Below are 21079 nucleotides of genomic sequence, written 5' to 3'. Positions count from 1 at the left end.
CCCTCAATGAGGTGGACTGACACATTGGCTGCAACAATAAGCTCAAGCATAACAACTGTAAGGATGGCGCAGAGCTGGGCAGTGTTTTGTGCTGTTGCACATAGGGTCACTATGAGTCGGAAACGACTCAACAAGCACCTAACAACAATAACATATAAATGTGACCCAGTTAGAAGTTCTGCACAAGAATGAAAGGAACAAAGTGCTACTAAGAACTATTTGAAATCTGGGTAACAAAGAGTCAACACATTTCAAGGCCAGATTCAGTTGTAACCTTGGCAACAGACAGAACAAGTCGAACTTCTTCACATTTGCAAGTCTCCTAGGGACACTGCAAGGTTCCTGATGTTGAAAAAAAGCAACTTTATTGCTACTATCATTCACATCACTGCTACTTTATGTAGGAATCATTCAAGAGTGACTAGTTAGCAACTGGTAGTGAAGCTTCAGGGAGACATGGTTACTTCTGTATGTCTGAAGGGACAGTAAGTGGAGAATAATTCTATTATTAATACTTCATTGATCTCCAGTACACAAAAGTCGTTCAATTTGTAAAACTTTGTGGGGCGGCAATGCATCTACTTAGCTACAATAAGTCAGCCTTTGAAGACGAGTATGCTTTAATAAAGTGTTCAGGTTCATTATTATATATACATACACACACACACAATCTACAAAACTGAAGTGACTGCTTAAATGACTCACATTTAAGATTTCAAATAATTTTTTCTTTTTGGATGGTTCTTCTATCCATAAAATAATCTGGCGTACATTGGAACAAGGCAGGTTCTTTTCGCCAGTGGAAATTCTCACAGGATTCTGCAGAAGTTGGCTTGCTAGTTGTTCCATGCTAGTTGGAATTGTGGCTGAAACCAAAATGGTCTGACAATCATTAGGAACGTTTTCCAAAATGTCAAGCACCTGCTGTTGAAAGCCCATCTTTAACATGGTATCAGCCTAAAATAAAACCATTTATAAGTTAGTATTGCTTGCCATTAAAACCCATTGCCACCCCAGGAAAGACTGTTAGGAATATAAACAAACACCTTTACACAGAAAAATATACCACAATGTCAAAAGACGAAGGACCAATTATATAAAAATATATATTTATATAAAATTATATATTGTGAAACTACATATATTTACAATGATTATGCAAAGATTTTCATCATAAACCAAAAAATCCATTGTCATTTAGTCAATTCTAACTCATAGTAACCCTATAGGACCAAGTAGAACTGCCCCATATGGTTTCCGAGGCTGTAATCTTTACAGAAGTTGACTGCCACTTCTTTCTCCTACAGAGCAGCTGGTGGGTTAGCAGCAGAGTGCTTAACCACTACACCACCAGGGCTCCCTTATTTTCATTATAGCATTATTAGTAGTAACAAAAAAACATACACATCTTAACTGTCCATTAACAGGGATTTGGTAAATAAATTACGGTATACATATTGGAACGCTATGATGATATAAAAAAAAATGATCAGAAGGCCCTTTATTAAATGATACAGAAGGACTGTTAAGAGAAAAAAACAAAGTAAAGAACAGTATGTACAGTCTATCATTTGCATTAGAAAATGTTATATGTGTATATACTGAAGAAACATAAACAAGAAACAAAAAACAAATGGGGGGAAAGACTAAAGCCTGGGTGGGTAAGGCAATTTCACTTTTCATTTACAGCTTTTTGCACAGCTTGAATTTTCTTTATTTTATTTTATTTTTTACCATGAACACATACTACATTTATAATAAAATATTATTTTAAATTGAAACATTTAATGTTGGGGGGCTTCCAGTACTGTATACACTTCTGTACTGTTGGTTTTTTTTTTTTTAATATGTATTCCTAAACAAGAAAATTAATTTTTTCTAAGTCAGTACTGCTTTTAAAAAATAAAGATTAAGGCTATCTTGATTTTCAAATACAATTCAGGTACCTATAACTTGGGAACAATAAAATAATACTTGAAACTACAAAGCCATTGTACTGTCAAAGTCTGAATGATCATTTTAATATTATTCATTCTATGACATTAAAAAAACTCAAAATAATCATGACTACCTGGCTTTGAATCCTGGCTCCACCCTGACCCTGTGTAAGATAATTAATGGCTTTATGCTTTCATTTTTTTCCCCTTTGTAAATGGGAATTATAGTACAGGTACTCTCCGACTCCCTTCTGATGCCCCTGTTTTAAGTTGATTCTGATGTAAGTCGAATACCTCACTTTTTTTTTTTTTTGTTTTCAGTATTACTGCCTTTTATTATCAGTGTCTTTAAAAATCCAATCGTCGTCTTTCAGAAAAAAAGGACAGTTTTAAGTGCAGTTCATCATAACTCAAAAAGTTGGTCGGGGACTGCCTGTTCTGGTGATGCAGTGAATAAAGAGCTCAGCTGCTAACCCAAAGGTCGGTGGTTTGAAACCACCAGCCACTCCAAGGGGAAAAAGATATGGCACTCTGCTTCTGTAAAGATCACAGCCTTGGAAACCCTATAGGGGCAGTTCTACTTTGCCCTATAGGGTCGCTATGAGTCAGAATCAACTCAATGGCAATGGGTTTTTAATGGATTTACCTCATAAGACAGTAAGAGTATTAATGAGGTAAAGTATATATACTTAGGGGAGTACAACACAGTCTTAGCCAATGTTTCAATTATGAAACCTAGACAACACACACATACACACACACACACACATACCTGCACACGCTCTTTGTGTCTGCCAAACACCCCCACCCACTTTCCTTAATAATGTCACCAAGCATCTCTGTAGATGGCCTTCTCTCGGCCATTAGAAATACATTCCTTCAGCAACTCTTCTCACTCAAGCTTCCTGAAAGAGCAGTCTAGTCCTGCTGTCTCCGTTCCTCCTCACTCTCATGCCCAGTCTTCACTTCTCTCACCTCACTGCAACTACTCTCCATCAGGTCGTCAGTGCCTCCCCAGCTGTCAAGTTCAACAGCTAGTTATTAGGCTCCATTTCACCTTTTTTTTTTTTTTTTAACTTTTATTAAGCTTCAAGTGAACGTTTACAAATCCAATCAGTCTGTCACATATAAGTTTACATACATCTCACTCCCTACTCCCACTTGCTCTCCCCCTCTTGAGTCAGCCCTTTCAGTCTCTCCTTTCGTGACAATTTTGCCGGCTTCTCTCTCTCTCTATCCTCCCATCCCCCCTCCAGACAAGAGTTGCCAACACAATCTCCAGTGTCCACCTGAGATAATTAGCTCACTCTTCATCAGCGTCTCTCTCCCACCCGCTGACCAGTCCCTTTCATGTCTGATGAGTTGTCTTCGGGGATGGTTCCTGTCCTGTGCCAACAGAAGGTCTGGGGACCATGGCCGCCGGGATTCCTCTAGTCTCAGTCAGACCATTAAGTTTGGTCTTTTTATGAGAATTTGGGGTCTGTATCCCACTGATCTCCTGCTCCCTCAGGGGTCCTCTGTTGTGCTCCCTGTCAGGGCAGTCATCGATTGTGGCCGGGCACCAACTAGTTCTTCTGGTCTCAGGATGATGTAGGTCTCTGGTTCTTGTGGCCCTTTCTGTCTCTTGGGTTCTTAGTTGTCGTGTGGCCTTAATGTTCTTCATTTTCCTTTGCTCCAGGTGGGTTGAGACCAATTGATGCATCTTAGATGGCCGCTTGTTAGCATTTAAGACCCCAGACGCCACATTTCAAAGTGGGATGCAGAATGATTTCATAATAGAATTATTTTGCCAATTGACTTAGAAGTCCCCGCAAACCATGTTCCCCAGACCCCCGCCCTTGCTCCGCTGACCTTTGCAGCATTCATTTTATCCCGGAAACTTCTTTGCTTTTGGTCCAGTCCAATTGAGCTGACCTTCCATGTATTGAGTGTTGTCTTTCCCTTCACCTAAAGCATTTCTTATCTACTGATTAATCAATAAAAAACCCTCTCCCACCTTCCCTCCCTCCCCCCTCCCTCCCTCCCCCCTCGTAACCACCAAAGTATGTGTTCTTCTCAGGTTTACTATTACTCAAGATCTTATAATAGTGGTCTTATACAATATTTGTCCTTTTGCCTCTGACTGATTTCGCTCAGCATAATGCCTTCCAGGTTCCTCCATGTTATGAAATGTTTCACAGATTCGTCACTGTTCTTTATCGATGCGTACTATTCCATTGTGTGAATGTACCACAATTTATTTACCCATTCATCCGTTGATGGACACCTTGGTTGCTTCCAACTTTTTGCTATTGTAAACAGAGCTGCAATAAACATGGGTGTGCATATATCTGTTTGTATGAAGGCTCTTGTATCTCTAGGGTGTATTCCCAGGAGTGGGATTTCTGGGTTGTATGGTAGTTCTATTTCTAACTGTTTAAGATAACGCCAGATAGATTTCCAAAGTGCTTGTACCATTTTACATTCCCACCAGCAGTGTATAAGAGTTCCAATCTCTCCGCAGCCTCTCCAACATTTATTATTTTGTGTTTTTTGGATTAATGCCAGCCTTGCTGGTGTGAGATGGAATCTCATCGTAGTTTTAATCTGCATTTCTCTAATGGCTAATGATCGTGAGCATTTTCTCATGTATCTGTTGGCTGCCTGAATATCGTCTTTAGTGAAATGTGTGTTCATATCCTTTGCCCACTTTTTGATTGGGTTGTTTGTCTTTTTGTGGTTGAGTTTTGACAGAATCACGTAGATTTTAGAGATCAGGTGCTGGTCGGAGATGTCATAGCTGAAAATTCTTTCCCAGTCTGTAGGTGGTCTTTTTACTCTTTTGGTGAAGTCTTTAGATGAGCATAGGTGTTTGATTTTTAGGAGCTCCCAGTTATCGGGTTTCTCTTCATCATTTTTGGTAATGTTTTGTATTCTGTTTACGCCTTGTATTAGGGCTCCTAGGGTTGTCCCAATTTTTTCTTCCATGATCTTTATCGTTTTAGTCTTTATGTTTAGGTCTTTGATCCACTTGGAGTTAGTTTTTGTGCATGGTGTAAGGTATGGGTCCTGTTTCATTTTTTTGCAAATGAATATCCAGTTATGCCAGCACCATTTCTTAAAAAGGCTTTCTTTTCCCCAATTAACTGACACTGGTCCTTTGTCAAATATCAGCTGCTCATACATGGATGGATCTATGTCTGGGTTCTCAATTCTGTTCCATTGGTCTATGTGCCTGTTGTTGTACCAGTACCAGGCTGTTTTGACTACTGTGGCTGTATAATAGGTTCTGAAATCAGGTAAAGTGAGGCCTCCCACTTTCTTCTTCTTTTTCAGTAGTGCTTTGCTTATCCGGGGCTTCTTTCCCTTCCATATGAAATTGGTGATTTGTTTCTCTATCCCCTTAAAATATGACATTGGAATTTGGATCGGAAGTGCATTAAATGTATAGATGGCTTTTGGTAGAATAGACATTTTTACTATGTTAAGTCTTCCTATCCATGAGCAAGGTATGTTTTTCCACTTAAGTATATCCTTTCGAATTTCTTGTAGTAGAGCTTTGTAGTTTTCTTTCTATAGGTCTTTTACATCCTTGGTAAGATTTATTCCTAAGTATCTTATCTTCTTGGGGGCTACTGTGAATGGTATTGATTTGGTTATTTCCTCTTCGGTGTTCTTTTTGTTGATGTAGAGGAATCCAAGTGATTTTTGTATGTTTATTTTATAACCTGAGATTCTGCCAAACTCTTCTATTAGTTTCAGTAGTTTTCTGGAGGATTCCTTAGGGTTTTCTGTGTATATAATCATGTCATCTGCAAATAGTGATAACTTTACTTCCTCCTTGCCAATCCGGATACCTTTTATTTCTTTGTCTAGCCTAATTGCCCTGGCTAGGACTTCCAGCACGATGTTGAATAAGAGCGGTGATAAAGGGCATCCTTGTCTGGTTCCCGTTCTCAAGGGAAATGCTTTCAGGTTCTCTCCATTTAGAGTGATATTGGCTGTTGGCTTTGCATAGATGCCCTTTATTACATTGAGGAATTTTCCTTCAATTCCTATTTTGGTAAGAGTTTTTATCATAAATGGGTGTTGGACTTTGTCAAATGCCTTTTCTGCATCAATTGATAAGATCATGTGGTTTTTGTCTTTTGTTTTATTTATGTGATGGATTACATTAATGGTTTTTCTGATATTAAACCAGCCTTGCATACCTGGTATAAATCCCACTTGATCAGGGTGAATTATTTTTTGGATGTGTTGTTGGATTCTATTGGCTAGAATTTTGTTGAGGATTTTTGCATCTATGTTCATGAGGGATATAGGTCTATAATTTTCTTTTTTTGTAATGTCTTTACCTGGTTTTGGTATCAGGGAGATGGTGGCTTCATAGAATGAGTTGGGTAGTATTCCGTCATTTTCTATGCTTTGGAATACCTTCAGAAGTAGTGGTGTTAACTCTTCTCTGAAAGTTTGGTAGAACTCTGCAGTGAAGCCGTCCGGGCCAGGGTTTTTTTTGTTGGGAGTTTTTTGATTACCGTTTCAATCTCTTTTTTTGTTATGGGTCTATTTAGTTGTTCTACTTCTGAATGTGTTAGTTTAGGTAGGTAGTGTTTTTCCAGGAATTCATCCATTTCTTCTAGGTTTTCAAATTTGTTAGAGTACAATTTTTCATAATAATCTGAAATGATTCTTTTAATTTCATTTGGTTCTGTTGTGATGTGGTCCTTCTTGTTTCTTATTCGGGTTGTTTCCTTTCCTGTATTTCTTTAGTCAGTCTAGCCAATGGTTTATCAATTTTGTTAATTTTTTCAAAGAACCAGCTTTTGGCTTTGTTAATTCTTTCAATTGTTTTTCTGTTCTCTAATTCATTTAGTTCAGCTCTAATTTTTATTATTTGTTTTCTTCTGGTGCCTGATGGGTTCTTTTGTTGCTCAGTTTCTATTTGTTCAAGTTGTAGGGACAGTTCTCTGATTTTGACTCTTTCTTCTTTTTGTATGTGTGCATTTATCGATATAAATTGGCCTCTGAGCACTGCTTTTGCTGTGTCCCAGAGGTTTTGATAGGAAGTATTTTCATTCTCGTTGCTTTCTAAGAATTTCCTTATGCCCTGCTTAATGTCTTCTATAACCCAGTCTTTTTTTCAGGAGGGTATTGTTCATTTTCCAAGTATTTGATTTCTTTTCCCTAGTTTTTCTGTTATTGATCTCTAGTTTTATTGCCTTGTGGTCTGAGAAGATGCTTTGTAATATTTCGATGTTTTGGACTCTGCAAAGGTTTGTTTTATGACCTAACATGTGGTCTATTCTAGAGAATGTTCCATGTGCGCTGGAAAAAAAAGTATATTTTGCAGCAGTTGGGTGGAGAGTTCTGTATAAGTCAATGAGGTCAAGTTGGTTGATTGTTGTAATTAGATCTTCCGTATCTCTATTGAGCTTCTTACTGGATGTCCTGTCATTCTCCGAAAGTGGTGTGTTGAAGTCTCCTACTATAATTGTGGAGGTATCTATCTCACTTTTCAATTCTGTTAAAATTTGATTTATGTATCTTGCAGCCCTGTCATTGGGTGCATAAATATTTAATATGGTTATGTCTTCCTGATCAATTGTCCCTTTTATCATTATATAGTGTCCTTCTTTATCCTTTGTGGTGGATTTAAGTCTAAAGTCTATTTTGTCAGATATTAATATTGCTACTCCTCTTCTTTTTTGCTTATTGTTTGCTTGATATATTTTTTCCCATCCTTTGAGTTTTAGTTTGTTTGTGTCTCTAAGTCTAAGACGGTGTGTCTCTTGTAGGCAGCATATAGATGGATCGTGTTTCTTTATCCAGTTTGTGACTCTCTGTCTCTTTATTGGTGCATTTAGTCCATTTACATTCAGCGTAATTATAGATAAATAAGTTTTTAGTGCTGTCATTTTGATGCCTTTTTTATGTGTGTTGTTGACAATTTCATTTTTCCACATACTTTTTTGTGCTGAGGCGTTTTTCTTAGTAAATTGTGAGATCCTCATTTTCATAGTGTTTGACTTTATGTTAGTTGAGTCGTTACGTTTTTCTTGGCTATTATCTTGAGTTATAGAGTTGTTATACCTTTTTGTGGTTACCTTATTATTTACCCCTATTTTTCTAAGTAAAAACCTAACTTGTATTGTTCTATATCGCCTTGTATCACTCTCCATATGGCAGTTCAATGCCTCCTGTATTTAGTCCCTCTTTTTGATTATTGTGATCTTTTACCTATTGACTTCCATGATTCCCTGTTATGTGTACTGTTTTTTCAATTAATCTTAATTTGTTTGTTTTTGTGATTTCCCTATTTGAGTTGATATCAGGACGTTCTGTTTTGTGACCTTGTGTTGTGCTGATATCTGATATTACTGGTTCTCTGACCAAACAATATCCTTTAGTATTTCTTGTAGCTTTGGTTTGGTTTTTGCAAATTCTCTAAACTTGTGCTTATCTGTAAATATCTTAATTTCGCCTTCATATTTCAGAGAGAGTTTTGCTGGATATATGATCCTTGGCTGGCAGTTTTTCTCCTTCAGTGTTCTGTATATGTCGTCCCATTCCCTTCTTGCCTGCATGGTTTCTGCTGAGTAGTCTGAACTTATTCTTATTGATTCTCCCTTGAAGGAAACCTTTCTTTTCTCCCTGGCTGCTTTTAAAATTTTCTGTTTATCTTTGGTTTTGGTGAGTTTGATGATAATATGTCTTGCTGTTTTTCTTTTTGTATCAATCTTAAATGGGGTTCGATGAGCATCTTGGATAGATATCCTTTTGTCTTTCATGATGTCAGGGAAGTTTTCTGTCAGGAGATCTTCAACTATTTTCTCTGTGTTTTCTGTCCCCCCTCCCTGTTCTGGGACTCCAATCACCCGCAGGTTATCCTTCTTGATAGAGTCCCACATGATTCTTAGGGTTTCTTCATTTTTTTAATTCTTTTATCTGATTTTTTTTCAGCTATGTTGGTGTTGATTCCCTGGTCCTCCAGATGTCCCAGTCTGCATTCTAATTGCTCGAGTCTGCTCCTCTGACTTCCTATTGCGTTGTCTAATTCTGTAATTTTATTGTTAATCTTTTGGATTTCTACATGCTGTCTCTCTATGGATTCTTGCAACTTATTAATTTTTCCAGTATGTTCTTGAATAATCTTTTTGAGTTCTTCGACAGTTTTATCAGTGTGTTCCTTGGCTTTTTCTGCAGTTTGCCTTATTTCATTTGTGATGTCTTGAAGCATTCTGTAAATTAGTTTTTTATATTCTGTATCTGATAATTCCAGGATTGTATCTTCATTTGGGAAAGATTTTGATTCTTTTGTTTGGGGGCTTGGAGAAGCTGTCATGGTCTGCTTCTTTAAGAGGTTTGATATGGATTGTTGTCTCCGAGCCATCTCTGGGAAACTAGTTTTTCCAGAAAATCCGCTAAAAAAAGAAATGCAGTCAGATCCCTATCAGAGTTCTCCCTCTGGCTCAGGCTATTCGGATGTTAATGAAGCCGCCTGGGGAGGGTGGGGGAGGGAACAGAGCGATAGGAGAGTAGCACCTCAGAATATAGCCAGAGTTGCTTGTCTTGCTTGGAATGACTATTATATCTGAGATTCCCGTGGGGCGCGTCGCCTATGTGTGCTGGCTGTGTGGAGATTGCCCCCGGGGGGGTCTGGCCTGCTGGAGTCACGGTCAGATCCTCCGCTTCCAGCCCCACGCCCAGCATCAAGGCTCCCCTACTGGGACGGTGCACTCTCGACTCCAAAATCAGTCGCTGCCTCCCGGGGACTTCTCGTCCCTCCAGCCGCGTTGCCGTGCTGCCCTCGTGAACCAGTTGGGCCGCCTCCCGGGGTTAGTTCAGGTGGGTGGAGCAGCTCCCCGTGCTTGTGCTGTGACCAAGTGTCCCGGCTGGGACGCTGTGCTCCCCGCTCCAATACCAGTCGCTGCCTCCTGGGGACTTCTCCTACCGGCGTCCCACGCCGCCCGCGCAACCCAACTGGGCCCCCTCCCAGGGTTAGTTCAGGGGGGTGGAGCAGCTCTCCGTGTTTATGCCGTACCTGCATCCAGTCCAAATCCCGGCGGGATGGTTCCCTGGCTGGGACGCTGCTCTCCCCGTTCCAAGACCAGTCACTGCCTCCCGGGGACTTCTCCTACCGGCTGTGTCCCACGCCGCCCGTGGAACCGGCTGGTCCCCCTCCCGGGGTTAGTTCAGGGGGGTGGAGCAGCTCTCTGTGCTTGTGCTGTACCTGACTGGTATGCTGGCTCCAGGCTCTGAAAACAATCGCTGCTTCCCCATATTAGTTCGTTCTCCGTCTCTAAATCTGTGTTTGTTGTTCAGGGTTCGTAGATTGTTATGTATGTGATCGATTCACTTCTTTTTCCGTGTCTTTGTTGTAAGAGGGATCCGAGGTAGCGTCTGCCTACTCCGCCATCTTGGCTCCGCCTCCTCCATTTCACCTTTTTAAAAATCTTTTTAAATATATGATTTTCTTTTCTTCTAATAACAAATAATATGCTCCCTGTATAAAACTTGGTAAATAACAGATAAGTATAAAAAAAAAAAAATTTTTTTTTTTTTTTATAAAGAACTAAGCTTATATATTGTCCCACACTGCAGACATCACCACAGCCTCCCCTTACTTCCAATCTCTCCTAAATATGTTTGGACACGTCACTCCACACCCATCCCATACTCCCTTCTCTTCAGGCAGCCAGACGGATCCTTCTAGACCACAAATCAGAGCTTGCCATTCCTCTGCTTAAACCTTCCAGGGGCTGTCCATCACACTTAGAATAAAATCCAACTCCTAATCATGGCTTAAATGTCCTACAAGTCCTCGTCCTTGCCCACCTCTGACTTCATCTCGTACCGCTCTCGGTCCTCACTCTCCATGACCCCGAATGCCTCGTGCTCATTCCCACGTTAGTGACTACGCAGTGGCTATTCTGTCTGAAAGTGTTCCCTCCAGATGGATCTACGCATGGCTTGCTCCGTCTCAATCACATCTCAGCCTGAAAGGCACCTCCTCAGAAAGCCCTCCCCTGACTACCAACCTAAGGTAACCCCCCAGGTGTCTGCCACATTACCTTATGTACATTTGTCACAGCTCCATGAGACACAGTGGTTATCTGCCTCACTTTCCATTGTATCCCCAGAACTAGGAACAGTGTCTAGCACATAAAAAGACCTAAAAATGTATTTGATAAACAAATGCACATTCACTAATTCTAAGCACTTAACAAGTACCTAACCACAGGTCAGGCACTTTGTTAGTCAGTGTGTCCCAAACCTCCCTGAAGATAAGAATCACTGGGAATGAGTCTAAAGGACTCCTGGGCCCCAACTCAGACCTAACCAAACAAACAAAAAACCCCACTGCTGGTGAGCGGATGCCCAGACATTGACTCATAGCAACCCTATAGGACAGAGTAGAACTGCCCCATAGGGTTTCCAAGGCTGTAAATCTTTAGGGAAGCAGACTGTCACATCTTTCTCCCAGGTTGTGGCTGGCAGTTTCGAACTGCTGGCCTTTCAGTTAGCAGCTGAGTGCTTACTCACTGAGCCACCAGAGCTCCTAATTCAGACCTACTGAATTAAAATATCCAAGTAAAATGGCCGGTCATCTATCACAGTCACTGAGTACTCCAGGTGATTCTTATCAGTAGGGAAACTTGGAGAAAACACCATGCTTGATTCTAGGGATACAGCAGGGAACACAATATGAGAGAAATAATAAAGTCTGTAAAGAGTTCAACAGAGCAGAGAGGAAAGCGAGCCTGAGGTCTATGTGTGGAGGAAGGTTTCACAGAGTCACGGACAATAAAAGAATGAAGGGCAGGTGGCTGGGGTGGAAGAGCAAGCAAATGGCAGGTATGAGTGAAGACACAAAGGGTATCAGAGCAAGTTCTTCCAATTCCAAAGGAATTATCTTTTTTTTTCTTTCTTTTTCTCGACCATTCTTGTGGCTCACCCTCCTCCTTGAACCCTGTCTTCTCTCTTCTTCAGGGATGTAACTGGTTCCCAGCTCCTCTCTGGTCTCTCAGACTACTTCTGTTTACTGGCTCAATTTCAAACTCCAGGCCCTAGTCCTTGTCTCTCTCTTTCTGCCTATTTCTCTCTAAGCTTCCTCCCTTAGAGAAAGGGTAACTTCTCAGGGATTCTGATGCACATTTCCTATTATATACAGAATTATTTCCTCTTATGCAGCCATTGGAATCCCTGGTGGCATAGTGGTTAAGTGCTATGGCTGCTAACCAAGAGGTCTGCAGTTCAAATTCGCCAGGTGCTCCTTGGAAACTCTATGGGGCAGTTCTACTCTGTCCTACATGTACGCTATGAGTCGGAATCGACTCGACAGGCAATGGGTTTGGTTTTGGGTGAATGCAGCCGTTGCTCGCATGAAGTGCAACATGTCTAAAACCAAACTCAAATAGTACCAAGATCACACCCCTTGCCCAACTGCCCTTTTTTAAAATTAAAGACACAAGTATTCTTTAATTTATGGAGGCATCTGTAATGTGTTCCTTTCCTTCTCTCATACTCAGTCATCATGAGACTCATAAATTATTCCTTTACAGTGACTCTCAGATTTAACGCTTCTCCTTGACTCCAACTGCCTCCACCCTGCCCCTGACCCTTCTCACCTCTTGTCTGGATTGCTGGCTGCTCTGTCTCTGATTCTTTCTTCTTTAATTTCTCTTGCACAGAGCAGCAGAACAGCCTTCCTAAACCACCACTTTCAACATGCTACACCCCAACTCAATAATTTAGAAACCCTCATCGTCTCCCACATGAAACCCAGATTCCTCTGTCTCCCTTTCATGGCTCTCTATAATTTGACCCCACCCTCACTACTCAACCTTACTTCCTATTATTTCTCAAGAACTTCTCAGGAGGGCAAGTCTCTTTTCAGCCCTCACCACACACACACTCTGACTTTCCTTCTCTGCTTGCATTAGTCTCTTTACCTTGATAGACTCTAGTTTTCTAAATCCTTTCCCATCTTTCTGAGAAGCCGTTTTTTAAAGTGCCAGTAAATTTATTCCCTCATTTCTCCTCCCAACCTTGTTCTCCCTGAACAATTAGCATATCGTATACAGTCCTATTATTTTACTTACATCCTACACCAAGAAAAAAAAAAAACATTGCCATCAAGTTGATTCTGACTCATAGCGGCCTTACAGGACAGAGTAGAATTGCCCCTTGCAGTTATACCAGTAGTCAGCAAACTATGGTTCCTGGGACAGATTTGGCCCTCTGCTTTTTTAAATAAAGTTTTTTTGGAACAGTTATACCTATTCATTATACACTATCTAGGGTTGTATTAAGTAGTTGCTACAGAGACCCTACGGCCCCAGAGCCTAACACATTTACTACCTGATTCAGAAAAAGTTTGCTGATCCCTGGTCTACATCACACATTCTAGTACTTTATCTCAGTACTGTATATATGATAATGTTCTCGCTTTTACTTCAAGTAGATGTGTCTTTTCTCTTCAACAAGATTTCTGCACCTTGTGATCTTGAATGGTGTTTAAAACTTCTCTGTGATGACAACCAAACTTATCTGGAATTGGTCAATCTGCATATAAATAGCACTTCTGCTATTTTGGTCAGAACCAATTGTGTTATTTACCAGCTCATTCCTGCTCTAGAACACAGACCTATATTCTTTAAACTCCGAGGAGCTAGAAGAGAGGCTGCACATGACAGGCACTCAGTACATGTTTGTTGAAAGAATATTTCTTTTGTACCGTAACAACAAGCACAGCACTGAGGTGATCTATGAAATCTTGTTAAATAAACAAAAATGCTGAAGAGATGTGAGGGTGACTGGGACCTAACTTTAAATTCTGTTTAACAATCATTTATCAGGTTCATGAGACAAGAACTTAAGAACATGGGCTTATCATCAAAGGGAAGCCCAATGATACTCAGATACAAGAAATCAGTTCCATCAAAAGGCCATGCTAGGAAAAAGTGATTTACCAGCACTTTTTATAGGACTGAATAATACTGTTTTACATTTATACAGGACTTTAAGTTTATAAGCCATTTTCAGTCATTATTTTATCCTTACCACAGCTCTGGAAGATTAAATGACTTGCCTAAGGTCTCACAGTAGGTAGAGTAAAGGCTCAAACCCCAGTCTTTCGGGTCTGGTTACCATGTTCTTACCACCCCTTTGGTATCTGACTGCTACTTACTGGGGCCCCAGAAGGCAGGCCAGGTTGCTGTCATTGGTGAGCACCTGGCACCCCACCTTTCCAATCACTGCAGGTAAGCCAGCCTCTGCTATGATCCTGCTTGTGGGACAAGTGTGCAGGAGATGTGCCCTGCAGGCAGGAATGGCACAGGCCCAGTGTGGGCTCGCATATGGTTTTGTGCTCTGATGCTTGTTCACATGGTGGACTATCATGAAATAGTAACACACCTCATCTTATGAAGCAAAATGAAGACATAAAAGCGATTAAGTTGTGTGTGTAACAATCAAAACTACAGATGAATATATATTTTCACAAAAAAAAGAAAAAAGAAATAATAAAGGCCATCCAATTTACTTACTTCTAAGCATCAAATCTTCAAAATTCCTATCATTGAGAATACAGTATCCACTGAATTTGTGTCTTCTGTCAATAAGGAAAAGACTGCTAAAGTTTAATTTTAGTGCACTATACCTCTAAGTTTATACCTTAGTCTGGAGCCCTGGTGGCACAGTGGTTTAAGAACTCAGCAGCTAACACAAAACGTCGGCAGCTCGAATCCACCAGCCAATCCCTGGAGACCCTATGGGGCAGTTCCACCCTGTCCTAGAGGGTCACGATGAGTCGGAATCAACTCGATAGCAACGGGTTTCTACGGTTTTATACCTTAGTTTAAGCTGCAGTGTTGGACAGAACCAGCTTAAGAACTATTGCTGCATTTTTTTTTTTAATTTTTTTTCCTTTAGGAGAGAAAAGCCTGAGTACACAATGAAATCATATAACTACTACATACTTTCTGTAAGTTATTTAAAATTATATACCAATGTTTTTCAAACACTACTTACTTCATCTACTACTACAATTTTCACGCTGCAGAGTTCTACAGCACTCTGTTTTATTATATCCAGAAGTCGCCCAGGGGTTGCTATGATAACCTGAATGAAAGAGAAGAAGTTAAAAAAAGCACAAATTAGTTAATAGTCACTCATTCATTTATTCTATATTTATCAAGTGGCTATTACTATGTACCAGATACTGTGTTAAGCACTTGGAATTCAATAATGAGTAAGACAAACATAGTCCCTTATCTCATGACTATATACACGTTTACAATAACAAGTGCGGTGCCAGAGATCACGTTTGTGTGGCCTGTGTAGCCATTGTCTTGTAACTCCCACCCAGATGATTGGGCAAGACTGTGTGATAGGGTAATTGTGGCCCACCAAAGGGACTGGTCATCCCACTGGGTCTGAAATGAGCCACCCCAGAGGCAGGGAAGGGAAGAGCTCACCATCACAAAGGAAGGAGAGACCAGCAAAAGAGCATCAAGGAGACAGCGCAGTGGGCTTCCCAGCCCACGAAGGGATAAAGCTGAGTGCCTTTGGGCAGAGACTGAGGGCCAAGGAGAGGTATGCCTGCAAGCACGGCTGGAGAGAGGCTGTCCTGATGGAAGCACTGTATCCTGAGTGCTCCCAAGCCTGAACTGTAACCGTTACTTCCCTAAGAAACCCCATAATCGTGAATATTGTCTGAGAGTTCTGTGTGGCCACTGCAATGAATTATCATACCCAGCAAAGAAGCAGAGTGCTGGTGGAGGGATGGTCAGAATTGGTAAAGGTGGTGCAGAGAGGAGGCTTGTCAGGCCTCCACCTCATGGAAGTCAGCCTCATCCTGCTGATGCTGGTTCCCCTTCCCCTTTATGGGGTTGGAGGCAGACACCTCCCCCATGCCATTATTATATAAAGGGAAAGAAAAATAAACTCTCAAAAGTACAGTATGCAGTAAGAACCCATTCTGGAGGGACCTATCCAGCCCTAGAGGAGTCCTAGTGGCACAGTGGTTAAGCGCTCAGCTGCTAACCAAAAGGCTGGCAGTTCGAATCCACCAGCAACTCCACAGAGGACAGATGTGGTAGTCTGCTTCCATAAAGATTTCCAGTTTTGAAAACCCTATAGGACAGTTGTACTCTTCCCTGTTGGGTCACTATGAGTTGGAATCGACTTGAAGGCGACAAGTTTTGGTTTATCCAGCCCATAAGTGCTTGGCTACTTGCTGAATGGATGGTGGTTCTAACCTACCCTGCGGCACCTCAAAAGAAAGAAATGGAGATCTGCCTCTGAAAGGTCACAGCCTTCAAGGCTCTATGGAGCAGTTCTACTCTGACACACATGGGTTACCATGAGTTGGAGCTGATTTGACAGCAACTGATCTGGTTTTGGTTTTTATCCAGCCCCACCTAACACTTAAGCTAAAACCTAAAGGACTAACGGAAGTGAGGAGGGTGAGAGGTGGTCTAGACGGAGGGGAGGTTCCAAGGCTGCGGGATGAGTGAGGCATGTCTATAGTGAGGGAGGGGGAGGATGGCATGAAGCTCAAGAACTCAACAGGGACCAAAACAGGGCAGGCCTTGAAGGCAGTGTGTCCACTACCTAGCTCTGTGAACAAGTGCAAATTCCTTGTCCTCTTTGAGCCTGTTATTTCATTTTTAAATTAAGAGGTTGCTTTAAGCATTTCATGGTTTTATAAGTTATCAGTTGAAGTAGTGCTTAAACAGTAAGGGCTCTTTAGTCAAACAAAATAGGTAGGAAACTTAGCTCTAGCATTTAATAATGGTGTGAGTTTCTGTTCTCATATTCATATTAATTATTGTGAGGATTAAATGAGACAGCACCTGACACAAAGTAGAGTTATAAATGATCTGATAAATTCAATTGTACTCCACTTTTCAGATACACACTGAAAGGATGGGAGTATCACTGAAAATCACAAAATCTTAGAATTATGAGTATCTGGATCCACAAAACTGTAGGGTTCTGCTTAGGTCCTTCCAGCAATACCAGAAACATTGACAATAATTATTTATTGTGAATTGAGCTTACCCCTTTTATTCCCCTTTTCCTGGTCTGGAAGTTATAAATGTTTCCTTTTCTTTTTTTTCATTCTTTCAGTGTTTCTCCTCGAATTTTAACAAACATATAACTTAATAAAGTCTAAAGTTTATCAACATTTTTACTTTTTTCTTATGTAATCAAGGACAAATGCTTTAAGTCAACCACATCTCTTCTGCATTTGGATTTTCTCAACCACCCAAACTGTTCATTATCATTACCATTTTTTCAGTAAATGTTTGTTTACATTTGCCCACATGTTTACTATTCCCTTCGCTCCCCACTTTTTCTTCCATCCCATACCTTCCTTTCCAGAGTCATTGTCCTTCTTTGCAAATTCTTTCAGTTTAGAAGTTCCTTTAGGTGGTCCACTGGTCATAAACTCAGTTTTGTTTATATGAAAAGGTCTTTATTTAGCCCTTGCTGTTGAAAGACAGTTTTGCTGAGCAGACAGTTGTTTCAGAGAGGGTGCCTTTGAGGGAGCACACCCTGGTGTGGGAGGGGGAGTGGCAGCAGGGTAAGGAGGAAGTCTCCACAAAAAGGCGGCCCTGCACAGGTGGCCCTGCATCAGGTACTGGAGCCTGAGGGGGTGAGGAAGGTACATCAGGGGGAGGGGAGATGCCCCAGCTTGAAGTGGTGAAGTCCAGGGAGGAGGGTATCACTGTGAGGAAGAAGGCAGTAGGGATGTTGGGAGATTGGTTACATATACGGGGATTTATCAAATAAATAAAATATAAAGGAGAACAACTGGTAGGTTTCTTACTGTCAGAGAAGGGAGTTACAAATATGGAAACAGAAAACCTAAACCAAATCTTGCTGGGTTGAATCAAAATTGGAAGTATCCATGTATACTCATGGTCTCCAATAAACACAGATAGAGAAATTCACACACATTCATCTATCCCCTACCTCCATCCACTGAGATGTCCTGGAAGCAGTGATAGTTCAAGAGCAATGAGTACACCTTGAGCCCAGACCTTGGTTTCTGAATATGATTCTCTACTAAAAAACACTAGTGCTCCTTGGAGAAAGGGATGATTCCAGGACTAGGGTAAGGAAACAACAAGATGAGCCTGAGAAGTAACAAACTAATCAAAGAATGATAAGGATATAATAAAAGGACACAGAAACCTACTTGAAGGGGCAACCACTGGTCAAATTAAAGACAGCGAAGTATCAAAATAAATGATAGTTAACAACTACAGCCTTTGGATAAGATAGGAAACCACGAGTCCATAGTGAGATAGATACATAGATTGATAGATAGATGAAAAACACAAGGAGAGAAAAAGAATGAGTTTGTTGAAGAACAAAAAAAAACTAACTACAAAGGAGGAAAAAACTTTAGTTACTTTGTAGATAACATCACCAATAAAGGGACAAATTGAAATTGAGTGTCATCTAAAAGGATGCAGTGAAAAGAACAAAGCATCTCTTCTGTGATATTCCTGTCAAAGATACATAACTTGACTCTAATCAACTGAGGTATGTTCTTCAAAGTAAGTACCATGTAATCTCAAAAGTGTCAGGACCATGGGAAAAGAAGAAAGACTGAGGAAGCCAAAAGAACTGTTCCAAATTGAAGGAGATCAAGGAGACATTACAGCTAAATACAAAGCACAATTCTGAACTGGATCTTTTGGCTATTAAAAAAAAGCTGATGGGGCAATTAGCAAAACCTGGGCGGGGTCAGAGGAGTAGATGATATCAATGTTAATTCCTAATGTATTTAGATGTATCAAGATTAATTTCCTGATTCTATAATTGTCTTGTGGTTATACAGGATAACGTCTTTGTAGGAATCACACACTGAAGTATACAGGGGTGATGGGCATCATGTCAGGAACTTATTTCAAAAGTCTCAGGGGGAAAATAAACTATGCTACACTTGTAACTTCTCTTTGAGACTGTTTAAGAAAAATTATCAAAACACTGTGCCCACTTGTCCATGTTACCTTCTAAATGTTACATTTTTTTTTTAGCGACTACCACCAGTGCATTAACTTACTTTTTAACATCTCAGAAAAAGCTTTTCTGTAGTTTCTTGGTCATTTGTGTTTAATCAAAGAGTACCCTGAGAAGACAAGGTTAGTTGTTTAAAATCCGTTAGAATCTGTAGCTACTTATTCACGCATATCTGTTCTGTGCGATGACAATATATTCACTGCGGAGACTGATACGAGTCTGCGGTTAAAATCCATTACCCCAACTTCAGAGCTGATGTCCATCAAAAATATTTTTGTTTACTTTGAAAGTATGTACTGCTGAACTTATACTTTTTTTTTTTTTTTACTAATAAAACCTGTTTAACCTTTATCTGTTTTATATATTGGAGGGCCACACTGAAAATCACTGATCCAATATCCCATTAACCATCAATCTGCAATTTCTTAAAATGATATTCTACATGTTTTAAATCTGTCAAATACATCTCACTTTATCCTCACAACATTCCTATAAGAAAGGCTGATATTCACCCACACAAGGTGTTGAGGGCAAGAATGTAAAGGCTACCTAAAATCACACTCAAAAGTCCCTCAAGACAAAAAAAAATTAGTTCCTGTATCTCATACAGAACTTTTCAAAGGCATGCTACCAAACTGTGCTTACCTTAACACGCTGTCGCAACCGATAAAGCTGAGGGGGTAAGGGTAAGCCTCCTACGAGAAGCACTGTCTTCATGTGAGGCAGGCCACTCATCAGCTCTTTAGCTTGTCTCTCTATCTGAATGGCTAGCTCTCTTGTTGGTGTCAGGATAAGTGCAGATGGACTTCTGTCCTGCAAAGATATGACAAACAAGTCTAAAAGCACAAGGAATTAATTCCTGCTGATCTAAAAATGAAATCTCCACAGGGATTCCAAGAACATTTCCCTGTCATATATTCCCCTCAGCTCTACTGAATCTGAGTCCAGTTCTTATGGTTTTTGCTCACTACAGATTTTTTTCCTCAAAACCATTATAAATGAACCCATTTTTTACAGAACACAATGAATGATCACAATTAGGGCAAGAAAGAGCCCTTGCTACGAGGCGTCCACATTAACCAACGTGGGAAAACAGAGGGTTTTCTCCGGGACCTCCTCTGAACAAAACACCCAGTAGGCGCCCTCAGACCTGGTTAACATGTGGCATTCCACCCTTCATTTTTCCTCAGCTCTCTGGTACATTCGCTTCTTTCCTGTACAGCTAATGTACGTAAACACCTCAGCCCCTGCCCTCTAACAGCTAACTTACATGAACACCTCAGCCCCTGCCCTCTAACAGCTAACTTACATGAACACCTCAGCCCCTGCCCTCTAACAGCTAACTTACATGAACACCTCAGCCCCTGCCCTCTAACAGCTAACTTACATACACACCTCAGCCCCTGCCCTCTAACAGCTAACTTACATACACACCTCAGCCCCTGCCCTCTAACAGCTAACTTACATACACACCTCAGCCCCTGCCCTCTAACAGCTAACTTACATACACACCTCAGCCCCTGCCCTCTAGCTGCATTTTGTTCCTCTGGTGTTACCTACGCTTTGACCATCTAGTGCTTTCTTTTACTTTTTCCTCACATTATTTTCTATTGCTCTTTAGTTTTTCCAAATTTTCCTCCTTTATTTTTCTTCTCTTTGTCCACATTTTTTTTCATTCATTTCCCCCCTTGCCATACCTCACAAGGCCACCAAAAACCAAACAACCAAATGTGTTGCCGTAAAGTCCATTCTGACGCATAGCGACTCTAAGGGCCTAGCAAAACTGCCCAACAGGGTTTCCAAGGGGCAGCTGGTGGATTTGAACTGCTGACCTTTGGGTTAGCAGCTGTAGCTCGCCGTAGCTCTTAACCACTGTGCCACAAGGACACCAGTACTTGGCAAATCATTACTCAAAATGTTTTTTAAACTAATTATTTGTAAAAAGTGCTTTATACACTATAAGCTAACAGGTCAAGTATGACAGTATTTGAAGAACAAGCACAGATCACATTGAAAGGTGTATCTTGAAATTCCATAATAGCGTTCCAACTCTGATATAAATCAGTTAGTTTCTTCAAAACACAAAATTCAAGGAAGCTAAACTGAGACAAAAGTTGTACCTT

At 40.7% G+C, this 21079-nt stretch overlaps 1 protein-coding gene across 3 annotated transcripts in view; it reads right to left on the bottom strand.

The window, feature by feature from the left end:
- Positions 1-21079, bottom strand: part of DDX59 (DEAD-box helicase 59) — a 48722-nt gene that overhangs the window by 24296 nt on the left and 3347 nt on the right. For all 3 annotated transcript variants that reach the window (XM_064273430.1, XM_064273429.1, XM_003410205.4), the window contains 3 exons: positions 19602-19769; positions 14949-15038; positions 706-957 (listed from right to left, as the gene is read on the bottom strand). In XM_064273430.1, coding sequence (XP_064129500.1) covers positions 706-957; positions 14949-15038; positions 19602-19769 — 510 coding nt within the window. The remainder of the gene's footprint in view (positions 1-705; positions 958-14948; positions 15039-19601; positions 19770-21079) is intronic.

Source organism: Loxodonta africana, chromosome 20 (assembly GCF_030014295.1).
Source record: "Loxodonta africana isolate mLoxAfr1 chromosome 20, mLoxAfr1.hap2, whole genome shotgun sequence".
Classification (NCBI taxonomy): domain Eukaryota; kingdom Metazoa; phylum Chordata; class Mammalia; order Proboscidea; family Elephantidae; genus Loxodonta; species Loxodonta africana.
This window is presented reverse-complemented; position numbering and strand designations above follow the sequence as displayed.